The 15,000-nt window shown below is 45.8% G+C and overlaps 1 protein-coding gene and 1 long non-coding RNA gene across 2 annotated transcripts in view; both read right to left on the reverse strand.

The window, feature by feature from the left end:
• Window positions 1-4,597, reverse strand: part of lurap1 (leucine rich adaptor protein 1) — a 16,598-nt gene extending 12,001 nt beyond the window's left edge. The window contains exon 1 of the mRNA XM_042058044.1: window positions 3,194-4,597. Within this exon, the coding sequence (XP_041913978.1) occupies window positions 3,194-3,403 (210 nt within the window). The 5' untranslated portion in view covers window positions 3,404-4,597. The remainder of the gene's footprint in view (window positions 1-3,193) is intronic.
• A 2,404-nt stretch (window positions 4,598-7,001) lies between these two features.
• LOC121678239 lies at window positions 7,002-8,742 on the reverse strand. Its single transcript, XR_006021193.1, has 4 exons — window positions 8,694-8,742; window positions 7,869-7,973; window positions 7,400-7,571; window positions 7,002-7,198 (listed from the first exon to the last, which is right to left on the reverse strand). It is a non-coding gene; the product is annotated as an uncharacterized LOC121678239 (long non-coding RNA).
• Between the last annotated feature and the right edge of the window lie 6,258 nt (window positions 8,743-15,000).

Genomic DNA, 15,000 nt, shown 5'->3' on the forward strand with positions numbered 1-15,000 from the left:
TCCGCACACCAAGCCACCTCCATCTGTGCCGCATCCGTGAAAGATGAGAGGAACGGGAGAAAGAGGACAAGGGCACACTGCAGACCAATTCCCTTTACATCCTTCTTTCTCTACCTCTATCCTTCTTTCTCTACCTCCATCCTTCTTTCTCTACCTCCGTCCTTCTTTCTCTACCTCTATCCTTCTTTCTCTACCTCTGTCCTTCTTTCTCTACCTCCGTCCTTCTTTCTCTACCTCCGTTCTTCTTTCTCTACCTCTGTCCATCTTTCTCTACCTCCGTCCTTCTTTCTCTACCTCTGTCCATCTTTCTTCTTTCCTTGAATTTCCCCTTGGGGATCAATAAAGTATCTATCTATCTATCTATCTATCTATCTATATTTCTCTACCTCCATCCTTCTTTCTCTACCTCTGTCCATCTTTCTCTACCTCTATCCTTTTATTCTTCTCCCTCCTCTTCTTTTTTCTGTTTCGCATATTGGACAGTTATTACTGTAACTGTCTCTATAGTAATCTGTCTCCATAGTTAACTGTCTCCATAGTAATCTGTCTCCATAGTAATCTGTCTCCATAGTTAACTGTCTCTATAGTAATCTGTCTCCATAGTTAACTGTCTCCATAGTTAACTGTCTCCATAGTAAACTGTCTCTCTTTCATGTTGGTGGTATCATGTTGGATGGCTTCAGTTTCCTAAAAGTATCATGCTACTTTGAGATGCTGTGCTCTCTCACACCAACGTAGACACACACACACACACACACATACATAAAAGTAGTTCTCTCAATAATAAAGATAACCCATTGCTCCAGTGGTCATCCTGCCCTTGGGAAAGGGAGATTAGACGGAAAGTATTCCTTTGAGAGAAACACTGAAGACCAAACTCATCTCTGCAGGATCGTAAACACACACACACACACACACACACTGAAACCCTGAAGACCAAACTCATCTCTGCAGGATCGTAAACACACACACACACACACACACACACACACACACACACACACACACACACACACACTGAAACCCTGAAGACCAAACTCATGTCCCGTCTGCCCCTCTCCCCGTCTAACCTTGACCACGGCCGCTGAGTGAGCTCAGCATGGGGGGCTTACTGGGAGGTAGTGAGCACTCTGGACTTGAAGTGTGTGTGTGTGTGTGTGAAGTAGCTGGAGTTATTAAGGAGCCCCCAGCCCAAGGGCAAGGAACGGACCAAACTCACCATGTGTGCGTGTGTGTATATGTGTTTGTGTGTGCGTGTGTGTGTTTGTGTGTGTGTGTGTGTGTGTGTGTGTGCGCGCGCGTATGTGTGAGTGTGTGTGCGTGCGCGCTCCAGGGCAGGGTTGCGTGATGGGAACAGGCCAGGCTCACTCAAGGTAACCACTCGCTCCTGCTCATACATTTCTCTCACACCCTCGCCTCTTCAACTCCCACAGAGTCTCTCTCTCTCTCTCTGTGTGTGTGTGTGTGTGTGTGTGAGAGAGAGAGAGGGCAGGAAAGGGGGATAAAGAGAGAGTTGAGCTGGGGGTGGTAGAGAACAGGAGGGGTTGTCGTGGCACCCAACAGGGCAAGGTGAGGAGGCCATGGTGACTGTGGAGACTGCTGGCTCATTAAAGCAGCAGTTACCAGGAAACACACACACACACACACACACACACCACCTAAGAAAGGGCACCTACACACTGCACTCTCTCTGTCTCTCTCATCCTCTTTTCCCTACCCTACTCCCATTCTCTCTCTCATTCTTCCTGATTCCATTCCCTCACTCCCTGCCCTCTCTTTCTCAGCCGCTCCTGTATCTACCCCTCTCTCTCTTCTCCCCGAACTGACAAGGTGCCGGATCTTAATCACTGAGCTTGCGGTCGGATCAGTGCTGACCGCGGCAAACGTATCAGTCCGGTCGTCATGGAATGCTGACAGCGCGCGTGATTAATGATGTTTTTGATGCTGCTGAGTCCACCGTTCGATCGGTGGTAACGGCTCTAAAAGGTAGCCCACTCCGGGCTATTTCCCTAATGGTTAAGGGTAGGTTAGTTCTATGTGCTGACTTACAAAGCAAGTTGTCATCTGAATCTGCACTTTAGATGATAGCATGGCTTACGTATTGAGTTCTGCCCGTTTCTAGGGGCAGATCACCCTCACAAAGACTACCCAACTGTGCAGACAAGCCACGGGCAACCCAGCCCCTCTCGCTAACGACAGCCATCTGTTGGAGTGTTTACAAAACACAGGCCTAACCACAATCTGATGACAATCCCTCAGTGTATCTCCAGGCTGCAAAACGTTGTTGCGTTTCGTGTTCTCCCCAACAATTCACACGAAGCAAACCACAGGAAGCTCAAAGCACCGCGCGCGAGCCTCCTTTAAAGACTCAGTCAACGCAAGACATCTTGTGCGCGCAAACAAGCCCGGAGGTTCCAAGCTGGAATCCCACTGCTTACGAATGACCGTCACTCTCACCATGCGCCTCCCCACGGAAAAACTGCCATGGGATTATGGGGCTGCTCAAACACATTGCCTGGGACCTATGTACTGATGGACAAATTCGTCACGATTGTAAGACCACTTGTATGGCAAATTTAATAAATAGGGGCCTAGGCCTAATACACTTTTAAGGATATTAATATGCTGACATGCATAATAAAAGAGAGAAACAAAACAGTAGGGCTACATGTTGACAACAATCCATTTAACAAAGCAAAAGGTGTTGGCAGTCCTTCCAACGCATCAATCACCTTTTATGCTCGGTTTCTGAGAGAAAGAGTGCATCAGTTCAACCGTTTAATCTCCTAGCAACGCAACCACCTGCCGATTTTTGCAGCAAGTGGAGAGATAACGGGAGAGAGAAAGAGACTGAATCGTCGATTGCATATGGCTGTTTCTCTCTGCTGATATTTGCCTCAAGTCAAACTATTTAATTTGATACAGATAGTTCAAAGCATCTTCCCATTCAATAAACGAATGTGGACAAGCAGAGATAGGGTTACGTAGCGTAGCCTACCTCAGCCTGTCGCACAGCTGTCAAAAACATAAACCCTCAGACACAATCTTTCAACATGTCTGGATACTAGTGTCCCATGGGAAATAAAGCGCAGGAGTCCAGATTCTGGTACAGTTCATGGTCAGCCAAGAACACACCAAATAGGCTAATATACACAAAACAACACGGGAACATTCAAGCTCCAACAGATCTTACCATCTCTACTTTCAATTTTCTTATCTTGTCGTCGAGGCTTTTCCTGGCCGGGTCTCGATCTATACACTCCGGGATACTTGACTTGGACTCCCCACGATGCGCAGATTCTTCCCGCATCCACTTCAGGAGACCCTCGGGGGTCTTTCTCCCGATCTTTAACTCCAGGTCTTTCAGATCTGGGACTGAGTCGTTGGCATTACCTTCATCCATGGTGAAGGCTTCGTGTAAAATGCGTGTCGACACGACTTACTGTTTTACCCTCAATGAAAAAACTGTCGAGATAAAAAAAAGTGATAATTATATTGCACACACACTCACTCAAATCTAGCAGATGTTGTGTCCACGTCAACGTCTCCAGCGGTCACTACAAGATTGATTCTCAGTTACTGTAACGCTCCCACATCTGAGCATCACCAGCGAAGACCGTCATCATCAGTGCACTGGTGCCGTTTTCTGAGCTTTGCCACATGGTCAGTGGTGAACAACCCCAACATTTGCGGCATGGCGGTGATTTAAATGATCGAACGCTGCACAAATAAAAGCCTTATTTTTCCAGATGGTGATGATAAACTGGGTGCAGTTCGCCTGTTACGTTGTTTTCCATCTCCAGACGTTGACGTTTGACATTGCCCGCTACTCTGGAGAAAAGCTCAGCACCTGAACATAATCTTGCACAGCGCTCGCCTTTGAAGAATCAGTCGAATTGGATTCGCTGGCACCTTCCTAGGATGAGGTTTTACCGACGGAGTCCCACTAATGTCATTAAATGTTTCCCCAGGACCGAACGCCGCTGACGGCCAGCTGGAGCAGCGCTTGTTGCGTAGTGAAATTGCGTCTGGTCTACACCTGCATGCACGATCGGAACCACCGCAGAAAAACAAGAGGCGCACAAGTTGCCTACCGTAAACACTCTATTAGAGCAACAGAAAAGGATGCTCTGCAAGCTACCCCGCACAGTGCTTGTTCGTGTACGGCTTGGTGTCGGTCAGCAGCAGCGCTAAAACCGTAGTCATATGACACCACTGTTCCATGTTATTATGATTTATGATCCATGCAGGAGTCTCTGTGATGGCCTGGCCAGACTACCATTTTTTAAAGTTCGGGACAGCCAGCCAACCAGCCAGCCTCCTGTAACTCCTGCAAGATGACTCATTTTCCACAGGCATACCAGAGGCGTGCGTACAGTGAGTGTGGGCGTGTTTTTGTTTCTCCGTCTTCGGCTCCTCTTGGGTCCCCGTGCTGGTCTGTATGGAGCTGCGACCGCAGGCTCTTTCACCAGCAGGTCTTCCCTATACACACATGAGTCAGATCCCGTCTCGTCTCTCGTCCAGGGGAACACTGAGGAAATGCCGTCCGCGAACTCACGTGCTCTTGTCCAGGAGGAGTGTAGTATGGGAACCAGACAGACATTGGGAGGGAAGACACACACACTCTCTCGCTCTCTCTCTCTCTCTCTATCCCTCTCTCTCTCTCTCACACACACACACACACACACACACCATGAGGACCAGAGAGCAGTATGTTAACCAGACAGACATTTGGAGTGAAGACGTCTCTCTCCATAGGGCACATACGAGCAGCATTGCTCTCTCTCTCTATCACACACACACACACACACTGTTGCTGTTATCTGCCAAGTGTCTCATTGGAAGTCTGCAATCTGTCTAGGAGCAGATTTAAGACATGAGATGAGCCTCTGGCAGCCTGATGTTCTGGCAGACACACACACACACACACACACACACACACAGACATACACACATATACACACACACAGACACACACACACAAACATACACATACACACACACACATGCGCACACTCACACACACGGACACACAAATGCAGCTAAAAGATATTTGCTTTGCAAAATCGGTTTCCCAAAGCAGTAGAATACAGACACCAGATCCCAGATAGCAAAATCAGATTTGCAGATATCAGAACACTGGTGTTTGGCAGCGGGCCACCTCTGGCCTGCTGTTGGACTACCATCGCCTTTAATTTGTCATGAATATTAACACATGAAATGTTATTAAAATGAATGAATTAGTAGAACTGATAAATAAATGTGTTTGGACCACAAATGGATAAATGGTGTGGGGTTCGACGGCAACCCACCAGAGAAGCATCGGAAAACCGGTGAGCAAAACAAGACTAGATTTTTGTCTTTATTGATGGTTTTATTTAAAAATGTCATAATAACAAAATCACCTTTTATTATTTATAGAAATATATCCTTCAGTTCAGTGGCACATAATTATTCAACAAGGCTTGCAGTTGGAGGTTGTTTCACCTTACCAAGATCAATGATTCAACTTACAGTTACATATAGAGCTAGCCTGGCTAACTTTAAACTCTGGCCTTGTTTCTAATATGTCCATTTAGGACTTGTCAAATTAATAAAGGCATTTTAAGTTGGAGTGCCTTAGTCAGAGAATTTATTCTCATTCTTGAACCTGGATGTACAATACCTTGGACTAAAGAGCACCCAAACCCAAGAAACCTATGGCGTTCCATTAGTGCCATAAATAATGCCTATGTCGCCTAAATATTGCTTTTGTCAACTACTTATGTCCACTGAAGATGTCTATGCAACATTCACTTTATGACAGACGTGACAAAACGGCCTTCGTTCATGTCATTGCTCACCTTACAAAACGACACCCCCTAGTGTTGACTGTGATGTTGTGGCAACAGCTTTATTACTTGCAAATTTAGATACCCAATATTTACAACATGGTCTCAGATATGTCAGCATGCTGTGGCCTACAGATCTAGTGTTTAGGCATTTCTGTTAGTGTCCTATTCAGTTATTTTGATAAAATAAAAGTTGCCACCACAGCATTGATACAATTGTAAGACTCAGCCATAATCATGTGTCAAATAAATATAGAAATGATCAATTACAGCTTAAATGTTAAAAATAAGTTATATCAATACACACCCACTGTTTCCATAACACACTTGTAACTCAATAGGCAATCAACCGTTACAATAAAACAGTTGCAACTCATATTTCACATAGCTGGTGAGACTGCAGCATAAAAAGGTGACTGATACATTTTAGATATTTTATTCATTTTTCAATGCGTGAAACAAGTGTGTGTTAACAAAAAGAACAGGGGAAAAACAACTAAAATACCGGAAGGGAGGTGTGGTGGGACGGCAACATAGAAAGGAGGTTTGACATTCATTTATAGTTTCAAAAAATAAAGATTTCAGTTCCCAATGTCTGAACTGTGTGTGAACAACAGAAAAGACACAATGTGCAAAGGATGGGTAGCTGTCCATAACTAAGCACACCTATAACAGGGACAAGCTAAGGAGGATGCAGCACATTTGATGGAGCCAGGAGTGTTAGGGGAGGTGTTGAAGACGTTGAAGCTGAAGGCATCCTACCGCACACCTTTCTCATCCTCGGCATCCTTGGTCCTAGGTAAGCAGAACAGACACAGTGGAGAATGGAGGGAGAGAACAGAGCAGGTAACATTCAGTTTATACTTGGAACAACACATTCACAGCTGCCACATTAAGTCATAACCATAGACTAAAGCAAGAGGCCATCTCCAGCAAGACCCACCACACACAGCCAACCACCTTACATCCACACATAAACTGTAACGATAACATGAAGACAGATGTTATTGGGGATGACTTTCTGAGTGATGTTGAGAACAATACAAAGCGGACGCAAATTTTAGCTATCATATTCAAGGATTCACTTTTCTTAATTGGTACGGACACTTATCATTATACAGTAGTTATCGTTCCTGATGTGAACGACCATTAACACAGGGACAACCATTTATCCTTCATGACTGCCAACCCACTCCCATTTCAGTGTCCAACCTGCCATGCAAGTCTTTAGTAGAGTGACCAGTGCTGTCCAGAAAAACCTGGTTGAAGAGGAGAAACGGCCACAGTCCTCCCTGAAAACCTCACGGTTCCTTGAGAAAGTAGACCACTGGTTCGACCTTATGTCCTCCCGCCATGTCGTAATTGCCCTGGGCAGATTGAAAGAGAATGAGTATGAGAAAGCCATCAGCTTGCTTTGGGACACCATCCATCTTTTTCATGGCCTGAGGATTGGTCACAAGGGCAGCTGGAAACCAGTTGAAAATGTAGTGGTGACTACTGACTTCTGCAACTGTAATCCTGGAAGTACACTAAGAGATGTTAAGCCAGGGACAGAAGTTCATTCTCACCAGTAGGTTGTCCAAGGATTGCCTGGAGAACATTTTCAGCTGCATCAGACAGAGGAATCCTGTCCCAACGCCAGTGGAGTTTCAACACAGTTGTCCAGTTCCTCTCGACGGTCAAAACCGGAAGCTACAGGAAGACTTCCTGGATATCAAGGAGACCATCTGCAGTCTTGGTCTGAGGGAGGAGGAGAGGAGCTGATAAACGCTACAGCAACACCTGACTTAACAAAAACAGATACTACTGTATTATATCATCTTGTAGGATACATTGTTAAGAGGGTCATAAGCAATTGACTTTGTGAGTAATGCCAGCATGCTGTAACATGAAATGGCAATGACGGCACACTTCTTTCATGCCATGACCGAAGAAAGAAATTGTCAGCACATACATCAGAAGCAAACCTTGGGAGCAAGATTCAAAGCAGAGAGAAGAGGAAGTTTAAAAATCCTTCTGTGCCTAAGCCCCACCCACCTTGGCTGTTGCCATGGATGTACTTGGCCTGTCAGTTCCAGCTTCAGGGAGCCCCCAGCAGCCTAATCTTCATGCCAACCACCACTCCAATAACCACCCGTCAACCTGGTCACAGCCCGACAGAACAAAAAGGGCTGAGAATAACGACACATGTCTATGTCGATAATGAGGTACCTGTTGTACATGTGGTGTTTACTCAATGTCTTGATGAAATGTTCACCAAATTAAGTCTGATGTAAGGTCTGAATATCATAACCATGGGTGTTAGCTACACATAGGTGATGGAAATATTGAGAAATGTTAGGTGGTTTCACTACTAACAATTAGAACTTCAGAGTAACATTTATAATATTGATGAGGTAGGTGTTAGCAAACCTGTGAGTTCCCCTCCCCACTGTGCCTGGCAATGGCACATCCTGTTAAGGACAAAGTCCCTGGAATATCACTGTAGCTCCCTGCCTGAAATGGGGCTTTGCTTGCTACGTAATGATTCAATAACGGCCGCAGATTTACCATGCCATTTCTAATGGGTGGCAGGGCTGTACGTTAACTTGTAACTTGTGCCGATTCGAACCCCGACCAGTAGGCACGGCTGAAGTGCCCTTGAGCAAGGCACCTAGCCCCTCACTGCTCCCCGAGCGCCGCTGTTGTTGCAGGCAGCTCACTGCGCCGGGATTAGTGTGTGCTTCACCTCACTGTGTGTTCACTGTGTGCTGAGTGTGTTTCACAAATTCACGGACTGGGATAAATGCAGAGACCAAATTTCCCTCGCGGGATCAAAAGAGTATAAAAGGACATTTTATCCTTCTTATAAAGACCACTGACCTAATGATAGGCAATGTCCTCTTGTCACTTCAGCCTCTCTCGTCATCTGCAAAGTTCACATATGTATTTAAGACATTATTTGGCAGATACAGCAATACAAATTATTCCATCAACATTACTTCAAGAACATAAACCTGTAGTGGTGAGACTTTAGAAGTGCAAATTTACAGGGAAATAAATTATCTGAAAGCAGTTGGAGCAACAACTCCTATCTAGCTATATCAGGTTCAAAGCAAATGTAGCACATTAAATTATTCCACTGTTCATCTGAAGAACAGTAATAGCAATAGTCCAAAGTAAATTAAGTCTTTCAAAGATCGTTTTATTACCAAGATTGTTGCTATACTTCTTCTTACTGTTATCCGGAAACTTGTCCCACCCATAAAAACCTCTCTTTTCCTTATAAAACCAGGTGCCCCCGCTTGTCATAGGGTTGTCTTTTACAAACATATTACACATTTCAAGGTTATTGTCAGCATCAGGACCACACCCTGCAGAACTAAGCAGGAAAAGAGTAAACTGCCGGAAGTTTCTTACAGATTCAGCAAAGACTGCAGCCATGAAGTAATGTCCCAGTATGTAACACTTATGATAACATGGTTTACTGTGAAAGAACGTGTTGCAAAACTTATGAAATGGTAAATCTATAGTACCTTCCTTACCTATCCCTTTTAATATGCCAGTGTAGCTTTCCTCTTTGTAACCATCAAACCCATCTCCGTTTTTCCCATACCCACCGTCTTCCTTTCTGTTTGACTCTTTGCCCACCAGATGCACATACAGATTGCCTGTCCGCACACGGTATATATACTGGTTGAAATTATAAAACACATATTCTTGCTTGATATTTTTCTTGACATGGTAACTGATTTCCCTAACTATATCCACTATATCGTTTAACATGCAGATTTCAACATTTTTATTTTCAAATGGTTTGGGATCCCAGACGGTTATTGCGGGGGTGTCTTCTGTTACTATTTTGGGTTTCCACTGTACTTTACCGTTATAAAAATCGTTACATTTTTGATTGCCTCTATTTCTGAAAATGATCCATGTTAATTTCTCCAGAAGTTTGTGTTCTTGATACTCGTTCTTCTGATATTCTTCTGGGATAAAACGTTGTTCTTCTGGCCAAGGTCTGTCCTGCACTGGTCCTGATCCTGATGCTGATCCTGCTCCTGATGTTGATGCTGATGCTGATGCTTTTTTTGTTTCCTTGTTTTGTTTTGTTTTCCCTTGCAGAGCATGTCCCTGGTAGTACGGGACAACTGTACCTCGCCTGACCCCCTCCACCCTGGTCAGCAGGTTTCCTGCCTGGTCCAGTTGGGCAGTGACTTTTGTGCTGTCGTCCCCATGCCTCCAGACCCCACCCTGCTCATCCCTGGTCAGCGTCTCCCCGCTCGGACTCACTGATAGCAGGGCTCTGTGCAGGACAAGCCTGCTCTCCACCCCCAGGCTCTTATAAGCTCTCTGAGCAGACGCTCTGCAAACTGGAGGTCTTTGCCCAGTTCACAGCCTACCAGACTGACCGTCCCGATCTCTCTGCCCATTCTACTCACTACTTTGGCCAGCTCTTCTGCCCCATATCCCTCCAGTCTAACAACACCATCACTCCCCCTGTCCCCGTGACCTACCAGCGTGACCTGACTGTCGGAGGTCAGACGTACCTCTGACCCTTTAAGCAGCAGCGTATGACCTTTGTGGACGTGCAGCAGGGTGGAGAAGGAGGTGTGTCTCTCAAACAGGGAATACGCGGCCTGCAGAACCACTGGGTCGTCTTCTAGAACCACAATATTCTGCCAATCATATCTGGTGGAAACATCATTACATTCCACACTCTCTCTTTCACACGTGTTCTCATCACACCCACGCTCTTGACCACACACACACTGTTGAACTGCATTGTTGTTCTTGGCTTGCAATGGAGGCTGTCCTGTGAGTTGATGTTTGTCAGTGCTAAATATGAGCTGTAGATCTTCACCAGTCACATTGGCAGTGAGTAGCTGACCCATCCCTTCTGTTGGCTGTGGAAATGACCAAAAGTTTAAAGGGGACAGACATATGTAAAGTTAATGTTACATTGTGGAACAAGTTTTTGCTTGTTTTGTGCTCCATTGAAATGCTCAAGTCAAGGGGAAAACGTTTCTTAAAGCACTCCTTTGACAAGGAAATTGTTTTAGAAATATGTTGACAGTAACTGAGTAAGATAACTAATTCAAGTTGGTTGTTTCTCTGAGACCTGCATATACTGAACACTAATTAGTTTATAAAGTTGAATTCTTCAAATTAATTGTTACCTTATGAGGTCGATTACCTACATTGCAGCCTTGCACAGGTGTCCCAAAGTCTCTATGAAAACACATAGCATTTAACTTTTAAAACAGAATCCTGTTAATGAAAAATTACTCTAACTTCTAACGGTAGTGAGTGTTATGGAAATATCTGTATGATAAACTGACTGATATACTGTGTATATGTAGATTTGAGTAACTGACTAAACAAGTGTGTGTGTGTGTGTGAGAGTGAGTGAGTGAGTGAGTGAGTGTGTGTGTGTGTGTGTGTGTGTATTTGAGTAACTGACACTAAAGTGTGAACAAGTGTGCATGTGTGTGTGTGTGTGCGTGTGTGTGTGACTTACAAAGTCAGCTGGCCATATCTCTCAGCATTCTCTTTGTTCTTCAGTTCATCACTGAGTTGACCTAAGAACACAATAATCCATCACAGGTCTAAGATATGAAACAATGACTTTCATACCGTGTACTCTTCGATTATTACCAAAAATTGACTAAATTCTTCTGCTCTTGATTTGTCTTAACAGTGTGCAATGTACAAAAGTACACACAGTTTTTATAAGTCAAGTCGAGTCAAGTCACTTTTATTTATATAGCACATTTAAAAACAACAGGAGTTGACCCAAAGTGCTTTACATGGCAAAAGAGAGGTTGGGCAAAACAGTTCAAACATAGAAAGGGGCCCAGGGATACACAGGTCTGACTAAAGTAATATAACATAAGTAAGAAGAAAAACAATATTATAGGAGTAGACATAAGAAATAGTGCAATTTTTTAAAAAATAATTATAACTTTACAGTGCGTAATGTACAAAAGTACACCTCACTCAGTTTTTATAACGCCCATTTAGGGCCCATTTAGGGCCAATAGCCCATTTAGGGCCAATAGGGATAACACATGTCCTGCTATTTTACTGCTTACTATTCACTTGATACATTCCGCGAGTCAAATCTGCCATTTTCGCATACTTTTTGAGTGTTACTTTAATTGCACTGCGCGACCAGTGGCGATCAAGCACTACCAACGTTACCTGGATGAATTCAGTTGGCTGCTACGGAACAAGCTGGAATCTTACCGTTGGATTGGCTATCCTGGCACTACCGGCGGCAGATTGTAGTCTCTCCTACCAACATCGCTGTGGCTTTCTGTGCCTTCCATCGACAGCACAGTTGCTGTATCCAGGTGGGACCTCCACTCGGAATCGCCCTGCAGTGCAACTCATTAAACAACAAGGCAGAACTAATTCATGACATAATTACTGAAAGAAAACTCCATTTCATGTGTTTGACCGAGACATGGCAAAATCGGCAGGATTTCTTCTCTCTCAATCTGGCCACTCCCCCAGGCTATGTACTGTATACATCCAAAAGCCTCGCTCCTTGGGCCGTGGTGGTAGGCTGGCTGTCATATACAATTCTGACATCATGGTCAAAGAACTCCCCATAAATTCCAGCACTTTCGAATGCGTGCACTTTGTGTTGACTGGGGCTGCACAGCTACAAGTTATACTTGTCTACTGCCCTCCTAAAGCCAACAGTGGGTTCCTGTCTGAACTCTCAGAGTTACTCACCACTGTCTGCCCCATGTCCCCATCCACCATAATTTTGGGTGATTTTAATATTCATGTGGACTCACAAAGCTGCCCATTTGCAACAGAGTTCTTATCTATCCTTGAGTGTTTAAACATAACGCAGCATGTACATGGCCCCACACATGACAAAGGCCACACCTTGGATTTAGTCTGCTCCACTGGCATAACTCCCCTCAATCTCCAATGCCTGGACCTAGCTGTCTCAGATCACCGTGCCATCCTCTTCTCGGTACCTGAGCCCCCACCCAGACTGCGTGTGAATCGAACAATCACGTTCAGGAACATCAAGCGCGTATCTACACCTGTACTGTCGAGCATTCTGGCAGAACATCTTGCCTCCCACCCCTCCAGCTACTCTGTGGATGCCCTTACTGAGCACTACAACAAAGCTCTCTCTCACAGTCTGGATGCTGTAGCCCCCCTGAAGAATCGGTCCGTCACTTTCAGCAGCCCGCTCCTTGGTTCACTCCTGAGCTCTGCCATCTGAAGGCAGCTGTGCGCCGGCTTGAAAGGCTGTACAAAACATCTGGACTGGTTGTACATCAAGAGGCCTACAGAGATCATGTGGGGAATTACAAAAAGGCTCTCTCCAGGGCTAAAACTCTGTACTACTCCACTCTCATCAGTAAACACCAGAATCAACCAAAGCAGCTCTTCTCTACTGTAAACTGTCTCCTCCGCCCTCCAGATCCACCCCAACCATCAGATGCTGCAGAACTCTGCTGCAAGTTCCAAACTTTCTTCCAGCAGAAAGTGGACGACATCCACCTGCAGCTCCGTCAGACAGGCGCCCCATGTCCACCTGCCTTTCACCTGAAGGACTGCAACTCCACCTCTTCTGCTCATCCACATCAGTGCTCTCTCTCCTCATTCTCACCACTCAGTAATGACCAGGTCATGGATCTTGTGTCAAAAGCTAAATCCACCTCTAGCAAACTGGACCCCATGCCCACAGCCCTGGTAAAGGCGTGTCTGCCCACACTTTGCCCTACCATGACCGACATTATTAACACCTCTCTCACATCTGGTGTGGTGCCATCTAGTTTTAAAACAACTGTGGTCATTCCCACCCTCAAAAAACCCAGCCTGGACCCTGACGATCCTGGAAATTACCGCCCAATCTCCAACCTACCCTTCCTCAGCAAGATCCTGGAAAAAGCGGTGGCTGCCCAGCTTCAACACCACATGTCCCACCATAACATCTTTGAACCCCTCCAATCTGGCTTTCGACCCCACCACAGCACGGAGACAGCGCTCATTAAGATCATGAACGACCTCCTCATAGCTGCAGACAATGGCCTCATCAGCCTTCTCATCCTCCTAGACCTATCTGCAGCTTTTGGCACAGTCTCCCATACCATCTTGCTTCACCGTCTTCATGAACACTTAGGACTCTCTGACTCCGTTCTCTCCTGGTTTCACTCCTACCTCTTCACTAGGACGCAATACATCACTATCAAGGATTCCAACTCGACCCCAGCTCCAGTCAACCACGGCGTGCCCCAAGGTTCAGTGCTTGGCCCCCTGCTGTTCACCATCTATATGCTCCCTCTCGGCCAGATCATCCGTCAGCATGGGCTCAGTTTCCACTGCTATGCTGACGACACCCAGCTCTACATTAGCGCTAAACCATCTACCAATCTCCCTCCCCTATCACTAGTTCACTGCCTGCATGACATAAAGACTTGGATGGCCACCAACCTGCTCAAACTCAACAACAACAAGACAGAGCTCATGGTGGTGGCCCCTCCGTCTTTGTCCAAGAAAGTTGGGGACGTCTTATTGAACGTAGATGGCATTACCATCAGGCCCTCCCAAGAAGTGCGTAACTTGGGTGTGACTCTGGACTGCAACCTCTCACTCCAAGCTCACATCAGTAACATCACCAAATCCGCCTTCTTCCACCTCAAAAACATCTGCAGACTCCGGCCCTCACTGTCAGACACTGTTGCGGAGACTCTGACACATGCCTTCATCACCTCCCGTCTGGACTACTGTAACGGTGTCCTTTATGGTCTTCCCACCAAAGCACTGGACAAGCTACAGCGTGTCCAAAACTCGGCTGCCAGGATCTCACACACACAAAGCGATGGCAACACATTACCCACACACTCAAGCAGCTTCACTGGCTCCCGGTGAAGTCACACATCACCTACAAAATATAACTCCTTGCATACAAATCCCTCAATGCTCTTGCTCCCCAGTACCTCTCCGATCTCATCCAGCATCACTCCCAGCCAAGGTCCCTGAGGTCCTCTGGCAAGGACCAGCTTGTCATCCCCCGTTCCAGGCTACGGACTTTTGGTGACAGAGCCTTCTGTGTTGCTGCCCCCACCCTTTGGAACAGTCTACCTCTCCATATCCGCCAAGCCCCCACACTGGCTACGTTCAAAAAGCACCTAAAATCACATTTGTTCACTGAGGC

Source organism: Alosa sapidissima, chromosome 12 (assembly GCF_018492685.1).
Source record: "Alosa sapidissima isolate fAloSap1 chromosome 12, fAloSap1.pri, whole genome shotgun sequence".
NCBI lineage: Eukaryota > Metazoa > Chordata > Actinopteri > Clupeiformes > Clupeidae > Alosa > Alosa sapidissima.